At 44.1% G+C, this 9,725-nt stretch overlaps 1 protein-coding gene across 6 annotated transcripts in view; it reads right to left on the bottom strand.

Annotated features, from left to right (window-relative positions):
* Window positions 1-382: 382 nt before the first annotated feature.
* Window positions 383-9,725, bottom strand: part of ches1 (checkpoint suppressor 1) — a 151,231-nt gene continuing 141,888 nt past the window's right edge. For all 6 annotated transcript variants that reach the window (XM_069514841.1, XM_069514844.1, XM_069514842.1 and 3 more), the window contains 2 exons: window positions 5,387-5,495; window positions 383-4,266 (listed from right to left, as the gene is read on the bottom strand). In XM_069514841.1, coding sequence (XP_069370942.1) covers window positions 3,711-4,266; window positions 5,387-5,495 — 665 coding nt within the window. In that variant the 3' untranslated portion in view covers window positions 383-3,710. The remainder of the gene's footprint in view (window positions 4,267-5,386; window positions 5,496-9,725) is intronic.

Below are 9,725 nucleotides of genomic sequence, written 5' to 3'. Positions count from 1 at the left end.
TCTTTCCCTGAAGGGGAGAAGGAGGGGTGCAGAGTTTGACTTTAATCAGAAGTATTGAACTTAAATGATTAGAGGAAGTAAATGAATAATTAACTGGCGGAAGAGGCATGGTTATGATAAGACCCATGTTGATGGGAATGTGTGAGGTTAATTATTGGGGTCAGTCTCGAGAGCAAATCACAGTCTCCAGTCTCACAACGCTGGCAGTTAGTGTGTTAGTGCTGCACAATGAAGTGCTCAAAGGCAGAGGGGGCTTTGCTGTATTTAATGTATAATACAATAATATGCTGCATTTGTGAGGTCATATCAAATACTTTTTTTGATTTAAAATGTTTGCCTCTGATCTTTCTTTGATCTTCAGAACAGAACAGCCAAACTAATCTTCTGCAACTTGTATTTTTTTATTATTGCAACCAACTGGAAGACAATACATCACATAAACATCATTGTAGTTTTTCAGAAAATGGAAAACAAAATAAAACAACATTTATATATTTTTTGCCACGGTATTGGACAACGTTGATATTTACATGTAGTGATGAAATAGGTCTTGAAATCATTCTTTGGCAATATGATTGCACAATAAGGAGAGAATTGAACATTTACTGATAAAATAAAATAAACAAAATAAAAAAAAAACACCTGGGCGTACTCTGCATCACATCTCACAGATCAATAACAGTTTTGCATTTTGACATCCCTAACCTATGGCTTTCCAATATTCAGCTCAGACAGTCACAGAAAATAATGGCAGTATTGTAGATCATTTTGTCAGAGAGGAAACACAACAGAACATGAGAATGTGCATAAAACATTAACAAATAATAAATGGCAGCTCCGTGTTTGAGAGTGTCTCACTATATGTTTGGCAGGTTTGAAAGAAACACTTGTTTCCGGGGCTTTTCAGGCAGTGAAGTGTATTTCCTTTTGCTTTAAAATGTCTCAGGTTTATTTCATGCCTTGTTTTTCCGGGACGTGCAGGTCAGGGGTTCATCTTTCCTGCATGTCACAGAGTGAGTCAGAGGGGCAAAAAAATGTTGTTGCTAAAGCAACACATTCTCCCCTCGACATGCCTCTTGCCAACTGAACACGTTATTAGTCACCACAATAGTGGATTATTACTGCAAATATAGCAGAGTGCTTGACCTGGGTCGCGGGAGCACTCAGACAGATATGAGACGAGAGACGGATGGCACACAACAAGAACACTGACAGTGTCTCCTTTTAGCCTATTTTTTTATATGCCGGCATGGACACCATACAAAATACAAAGCCAGTGATGCATGCTACAGGTGGCGGAGGACTGTACCAGTGGATGGGACATGCATTTCTTTGCCTGCTCGGCTCACTGACGATCTCTGAGCGTCTGTTCAGCTTAAACGAAACCTTGTGTGACTCTGCTGCTACACTCCAAACTCAGACAAAGCTGCTTTTTTTTATATGCATCTCTGCAAGTGAGGGAAGATTAATACTTTAATGCTTTGCAGATTTAGGGAGAGAGCATCCAACAATGGCAGCGACACTTCTGATGCAACAGATGTCAAAGCTCACTACTGCACAGGTTGTAGAGTGGAAAAATGTTAAAAAGAAAAACTCAAATCTCCAGACTGGGCTCTGGAGGTAAATATGCAATGGACTGTTTGCAAGCTTCACATCCACAAGTAATACCTTTAATCAAAGGGTCAAAAATACTGTAGGTAAATGATAAAACAACCTTAACTGTGTCTGCCCTCTCCTACATTCCTCTTCCTTTTCTTCTCTACTCTCAGGTAGCCTTTATGGAGACATGGTTCTTTCTGGAAACCTACAAAGTTTCCTTTGCCCATCTGGTCCAAACATTTACACTGAACAAAGCTGATGGGAAAGAAGGACACGTGTACATTTACACACAGGGGAAAATAAACCCAACAATAATGTTATAAATAAAGACAAGTAACGTTCTGTCAAAACATGTCCGAGATATGACAACCGCGGGACTGAGGGCAGGCAGGCAGGCAGGCACAATGTTAAAGGGTGTGTGTTCCTGGGCACACAAACTCACACACTCTACAGACGTGTTCTGAAATAACACTGGGGTTAACAATGAACACCTACAAAAAAAAAGTCACTGTACAGGCAGAAGAAGATGGAAGCCCACCCATAAGAGGTGATACAGCTGGCCTACAGAGCCTGAACCCAAGGCCCAGAGGTGGCACCCATGGGCCTCTAATTGCAAGGTGATCTCCCACATCCCTCCCTGAAGATGTGTCTTTGAAAGCCTGCTCAGAAAAAACAAAAAGAACCCAAACGATTAAAAAGAAAAAAACAAAACAAACAAAAAAAACTCCAATATAACCACGGGTATAAGAATTGGCGGCAAAACTTTTTTTCTTTCCTCTAGGATCAAGGTTTATATGAAAATAAGTCATGCTTCATGCTAAATACATCGTTTATCTTACATGTTCTTTGAATAAAAAAGATTTGCTTTTTATCTTATTTACAAGCACCCATGCAATATAACTGAGAAAGTCCTGCAGGTCAAATTGCTTCAATTAAGAAAGGAAAAAAATAAAATATTTTCTAACCTTTTTACAGAGTTGTCCGCGCGGGACAAATTGCTTATATCTTTATGAGGGTAGAGTGAGGGTAAACAGACACAAACAGAAATCTATAACCCACAGTTCATGTATATAGTTCTTTGACATTGTCAAATGAAGAGGAAGGTGTGGCAGCTACTGGTAGCTATGATATCTATACCAGGTGTCTACGTCTATGGACAGAAGTACTGGGGAGGTTTCAGGGACGTTTACATTATGCAACAACAACAACAAAATGAAGGAGATATTGCCTCAGACCCGGCACACTATCCATCTCTATGGTGATAAACATGACCATTTTTTTATTTTAATATATCTATTCTTAAATACTATGAGTGCTCTTGAAATAAACCATGTCTTAACCCATGATGCTTTTATTATAAGTGGCGTAAAATAATCTTAAGTGCATGAATATATATCACATTGGGTTTTACAATTATTTTGACACTTAAGGTCATTCTCTTTAGCTCTTATTTACTACTATGCCTTCTTCTTTTTTTTTTGTCAGCTGTCGTAGCGGCTACATGAAGCAACCTGGTCGCTTATCTTTGGCACAGTCTCACATTTGTGCTCGTGGATGTAGGAGAGTGATGCCGGCGGGCCGCCCAGAGAGAGCGAGGGCTCCGCATCTCCTTAAACAGGCTCGTCTCGTGGGCCCTGCCGTCCTCGCCGGCATCACTGCAAGATTGCTACAGATTCACATAGAAACAAACAGGTAAGACAAACAGCCATCTTCCGCTCGCGTGCTTGTACGCTCCCTCAATGTGATTCAGTTGAGTCGGGTTCGACTTTTCCAAATTAGTGACAACACATGCTTTTTTTATGGCTTTCATCCCCTTTTTAAACAACAAAACAACAAAGACACATGAGAAATACCCATCGATGTTAGTGTTGCTGAACATGTAGGAAAACATAGATTTTTGATATTGCCACAAATAAGTAGGATTCACCTAATGCCCTGCAGATAGATAGAGGGAGATGAGAAGTGTCCATTGAGACTAATGCTGTAGTAACTTTACCTGTTGACCTATTGTTGTATGTGTGTGTGTGTGTGTGTGTTAATGTGTGTGCGTGCTCTGAGCTGTATAGCGTCTGTGTGTTTGCATGACTATGTATTTGTTCTATGTGTGTGTCTTAGTTTCTCAGGGCCTCTTTCTGCTCCTTCTGGCCCTTAGCGGTGCGATTTGTGATGTTGTTGAGGCAGGCTCTGACCCCCGCCAGGTGAAGCAGCGACCCTGCCGCCTCCTTCATCTCCTCGTCGTCGCTCTCCGGTGGCTTCTCCACCGCCGCCGCGCGCCGTTTTTTCAGCGGCAGTGTGTCGCTAATGCCCCGCGCTCGGTTTTTGGTCCAGGGCAAACTGCTCCCTGCCAGAGTCCCAGCTCCCGACCCCGAGCTACGTCTCTGTCCGCGCAGGGGCTGCTGGGAAATGTAGGCAGCGGCGGCAGTGGTGACGTGAGAATCCAGTGGGATCTCCCGGGGCTCGGTTTTGACGTCCGATTGGATCTCCACGGCGATGATGTCGTCGTCGTCCAGAGGGCAGCAAGGGTCCGCGACCTGGGAGGAGCACAGCCTGCTGGGGGATTTTGCGGTGCTGTAAGTGTGGTCATCCTGGAGGTCCTCACTGCAGGGCGGAGGAGAGTAGCAGGATGGGCTGTCCTGTCCTCGGCTTAGATAATCTCCAAGGGATGATCTGTATGAAGCAAGGAGACAGAGCGGGAGAGAATATTGTTACTCCTGCTGTCACACTGTAGGCAGGTGGCCTGCCTGCCTGTATACTCCTCACTCCAATGACGCTGCCCCACTTTGCTCTGCAAAGCAAGAAAAAAAATCTGCTGATAATCCATCACCCTCAAATAGCACCCTTGGGCCTAATGTGCTGTGCATATTTCTCAGGTCAGATTAAAACCTTGTATCTCCACAAAGAGTCAGCCTTCCCTTTAGAAACGAGCAGACTCATTTTCAGGTTGCCACCTTTGCATTTTTCAAACCATACAGAGCATTTTGAACAGCTCTCCTGCTCCCTGAGGTTGTGGAATTTGCTCAGCAAATAAAGGACCTTGCAAGCTCTAAAGTCAGATCACCGCAGAGTGACGATCCTGCAGCAAAGCCATTGGACCACTGTCCACCTCATACATTATGTTGCAACACATATTTTGCTCTGTGATTCAGGAGACACCCTCTCTGTACGGCATTAAAGGACAGGGGTGTATTCAGACAACCAATAAATCAAAAGCAGCTTCAGCAGCGTGCCCTGTCCCCTGGACATTTTCTCCCTACAGAATGAGAGGGTTAGCATATTAATATCTTATAAGAAAAACATGCACCCCTTACAGTGATCAAATATTCACTGCATACCTTTAGTGAGCCTTTGGGTATGTTTAATTCATTAATTCTGTGGTGCAGACCATCATACTCTTATGCTCCTATGATGGATGTGCATGTCCATGCATGTTCCCGAATGTCTTTTGAATCGCAAGGCCTCTCCCACTGATAAACCTGTGTGTGTGTGTGTCTGAGACCGTTATATAAACACACCTGGACGAAATGTTCTGCCCAGCGGGGAGTAAGTGAACGTCTCTGACGTTTGAGCACAATAAAGTTGTAATTATGTAAACTATCAGTGGAAAATTTCAGCACGAGGTCTGGTTTTTGTAGGTGTGGTGGTGTTGTATTTGTTTGGAGGCTACTGTATTTGTGCATGTGTGTGAGGGCGTGTCTGTGTGTGTCTGCAAGGGAATGTGTTTGAGCAGGGAAAGACCTGACTGACATTAATTACATGGTTGAAGGTAACAGCAGCAATGTTTACCCACCTTATGGCCGAGGTTCTGCTCCCCACAGGGCTTAAAGGTAGGGGTCTGATCACAGGGAAGAGGGCCTGGCTCCTGACGCGGGCGCCATTTTGGATCACACCACGAGGAACTATAAGTGAGAGCAGAAGATAAAGTTACTTATGAGAAATATTAAAACAGATTGATCCAAAGTTTATCGTAAGGACTGAGGGAAAAGTACAGAGGGAGCACCTCCTAAATCTTTTTGGACCTGAAAGGGACTCGGCAGCAGCTCGGTGAGCATTCACTGACCGTCTGAGGAGGCCAACAGGGCAATATTGATGAGCAAGGCAAGGTTAAATTGAGCAACAAAGCGTCATAAATGAGTTAAGGCCGCTGCGAGTCATTCAATTACCAACGACCGCTGGGCTCGGCTAAATCCAACGTCTCTGATGCTGTGGACTGAGCAGCAGGCAGCTGGAGCTCAGAGGTGGACACCACACAGACTATTAGATTCACCATCAGTGACACATTTGTCGTGTTAAATACAAATTAAAGGTACTTTTAAGGCAATCCAGATACATAAATTCAAATTCACAGAGAAAATAAGGCTTTGGAAAGGTTTTTATATTTATAAACTTAAAAGGCAGTGCAGTCCATTTGCTGGATGTCGGATGGTGACACTTCGGCCATAAAGTGACAGAAAACATTCAGAATTTCCCATCACAATTTACAAACGCTCTTATAAATTGGTCCTCTTGTTTTTTTTCTTCAACAAAGAGTCTCCAAAAGTATTTGGTTTAATAGAGAACTAAGAAATCTATAATATTCACATCATAGGAATATAAATATTTCCATCGCTGGAACTGTAGAACTTGTGGCATTTTGCTCAATGTTTTAATCAATTATGAAATTTGCTTCTGACAATTAATTATATTTGTTCAATTCTGCCTAGATGCATAATTTCCCTTTTAGTGCCCCTTTGAGTTCAAGCTGAACTATAGATAGTTATCTGCCTCCATCCCCAGTTTGTTGTGAAGAAAAAAGTTCAACAGAACCTCAGTCGAGGTCTGTGCTGAGATGTAGATGCAGACATAGGTTTGCGAAAACTAGTTAGATTCAAAGTTTCCAAGAGCACAGAGTCAAAAATTAAGTGGAAGAAGTTTTTGGAAGTACCCGAGGCTTTGGTCAACAGAAACCAGACAGGAAAGACCTAGTTCAGGGAGGAGGACATGGCCATTCAATAAAAAAAAAAAAGAAAAAAGTTAAAAACCTGCCAGAAGGACAGCCGTCTCTACAGCACTCCATCTAAGTGCCATTTTACTCCTCTGAATAAACAAGCATATGGCCAGCCCACCTGGAGTTTACCAAATAGTGCTTTCTCCGACCTAACGAGACAAAAATTGAATTCTCAGCCCTGAAAGCCATGCGGGCGAATCAACTTGCAAGAACCAGGTGCTGCTTATTACCAGGCTATCACCTGGAGTCACCGTACTGCAGCACGATGTTGGCACCGTCATACAAACAGAGCCAAAAAGAAGAGTCCTCGAAGAAAACACTACAGAATGGAGGCAAAAATCTACCTCCTGTCAACACAACGGCCTGTACCACACTACCAGGATAACAGACTGGCTTTGCAACAAATCCTTGAACGTCCTCGAGTGTACCACCTAAAGCTGGCACTGGAGGACATTTCAGAATCTGCGGGGAGAGCCAAAGATCACAGGTTACAAACGCCCCTGATCCCTGCTGGACGCTAGGCTTAAAGCTGCTGTCACTGTCAGTGCAGGTTCTATAAACTGTACTGGTATTCAGGTTTTGAATATTAATACATTTGCAATACATCTTGAGAAATACAATAATGATAAGAATGATTGCCCTCCTTTTACATGTATACCAAATATGAAGCTGGAGTTTTAGAGACGCTGCAACAGAGAAGTTTCTAAACGCTGCTGATGTAAATGTTTCCCTCGTTTTCAGCAAGAAAGGGATGGAGCTGACGCCTAAGTGCCTAAAGCTGCAGTTCACTAAATGGCCACTTGAAGCTGACTCCAAATCCCTAACCCCAAAACGAGTCAATCTCCATAGGTGCATATGTTAAAATGTCCAACTTTACAGCAGAATCAAACTTTTACAGCACGGTCCTAAAAGCAGGTCTCAGTGACTAACTTCCCACCTCATACAGCACTCTTTCTGTCAGGCATCACTCACACACTAGGTGGTAATTTGAGGTTTAGTATCTTGTCCAAGGACACTTCAGATTGCAGACTGGAGGTGCTACTGTTCGAACCACTGACCTTCAGGTCCATTGACGACCCTCTCAAACTCCTTAGCCACAGCCACCCAGACTTTTACAGAACAGATGTCTACTTCTCAACAAGAAAGGGGACAAGCACATTTCCCAAAAACATTTTTTTTTCTGAACAGGTTGAGAAGAAAAAATACTTAAGAATGAAAACAAACATCCAAAACCTCTAAAAAAATCTGTCTTATGCAGCCTCAGACTCAGCAAGGTCAAACTCCTGCCTCTGAGAGAAGAAGAGAAGAGAATAGAGGAGAAGAAAAGAGAAGGAAAAGAGAAGAAGAGTCTGTGTGTACTGTGTGTCAGCCAACACAGCTCTCATTACTCAGGGCTGGCTGCTCACCACAGCCATCCCAGCTCACTAAAACAGCTGTCATTTTCATCTCCAGGGTCAGTTTGCATTTCACAAATGATGACCTGCTGTTTGCTTTGTCTGCTGCAGGAGCGTTTGTTAGTTAAGGTGCAAACGCTAAAAATCTTTGCCGCAGCATCAATATAATGTAGACCAAGCCCCCCCCATTGTCATAAATCTATGACCGATGCTTTGAGGAGAAATTCAATTCTCCCTAAGAACCATAGGCTCATTAAAACATACATGTTGTCATGACGAGATGCTCCAGAAAACAATCCCACATGTATGTTTGGTTCTCGCAGTAACACACAGAAATGACTTATGATAGGTCGTGTTCATCGTTCGTCATTGTTGGTGTGTTTCTCTTTTTTTCCCGCGGCCAGCAGTGTAATCTTATTGACTCCAGTTAGTGTGGCTCTGCCCCTGATATCTCCAGCTCTGCTCTCCATAACCTTATAAGTAAGTCGCCGCACAGACTCTCTTTTGTAATCTTGATCACTCGTTGCGTAGTTGTGTGCGCGTGTCTGTCTGTGTGTGTGTGTGTGTGTCTGTGTGGGCAGTGCATTAGGTCTCCCCGGGTTGACACGCACCCACCCCTCCTTCCCCACCTCTCGCTCCAGTCAGGCTTCGGGTTGCCATAGCAACGGCTCCCCTTCCACATGCCACAGAGTGGTAGATCATGCATCAGCAGAGAAAGTGATAGAGAGAAGGAGAGAGAGAAAGAAGGGGGGAAAGGAAATACCAAGCTCTGTTTGACATGGCCTCTCATAGCTCAACCACACACTCCTGACCACCAGTGTTTACCCTAGATACACACATACACACACCTCCCAAGCACGAGCACAGACGACTCTCTTCTCACGCATTAGTGTGTGTGTTCTGTATCTTCACCTCCTCGCTTTGCCGTTTGAAATCCTCAGCAAACGCCTCTCTTTGTCTTTCTAATTCCGTCCCCTCCTGTTGATTTCTTTCCCTCTCTATCAATCTCACTGTCATTCTATGTATAGTGGTGACTCATATCTCCAGCTGAGCATGCACGCTGTCTCTGCAGGTAAAAAGCAGCGACATATGCTGGAGAGACGAAGTGACGAACTAAGCTGGGAAAGAGCAGGCAGCGCTCCCAGAGCCTGTCCTGACGAAACTGTGATATGGATTGAGAGAAACATTTTACAAGCTCAAAGCTAAATATAAAAAAAACACAAACACACTTGGCTTGTTGGCAGACAGAAGGTTGTGCTGAGGAAGACAAATGTAAAAACAAAAAAGAAGTGTCTTTCTGCACCTCTGCCTTTTTTCCTGGAGAGAAAATATCCTCTAGTTTGTCTTTTTTCCTACGTCTGGTCAGCTGCTCTGCCTTTTCTGTCTGCTTCCTACTTCTTCGCCTGCCTGCCTGTTTTCCAGGGCGAGTGCAGCCCTCAGCCTCCCTCCCTTCTCCCGCTCTCGTTGCGCTGTAGACGCACTCAGCCTCCTCTGTCTCATCCCGTTAAATGAGTTCCACATGGCCCCTGCAGGCTGCGCTCTCCGCAGCAGAGCAGACAGACACCGAGTGCACACAAAGACGCACATGCTCGCTGAACTCGCACGAGGAGTCCTAGGGTTCAAAGGTCACTTCCAGCAAACCCTGAGAATGCAACTGTTTGAAAATGGCCTCTTGCTCTGACAAAACACCCCCCCTCCTCTCCTCCTCCTGTCTATCGGGCTGCTTGTGCTGCCGTGTTTTAAAGTGA

Source organism: Paralichthys olivaceus, chromosome 19, assembly GCF_024713975.1.
Source record: "Paralichthys olivaceus isolate ysfri-2021 chromosome 19, ASM2471397v2, whole genome shotgun sequence".
NCBI lineage: Eukaryota > Metazoa > Chordata > Actinopteri > Pleuronectiformes > Paralichthyidae > Paralichthys > Paralichthys olivaceus.
The sequence above is the reverse complement of the archived record's forward strand: the minus strand, read 5'-3'. Positions and strand labels throughout refer to the sequence as shown.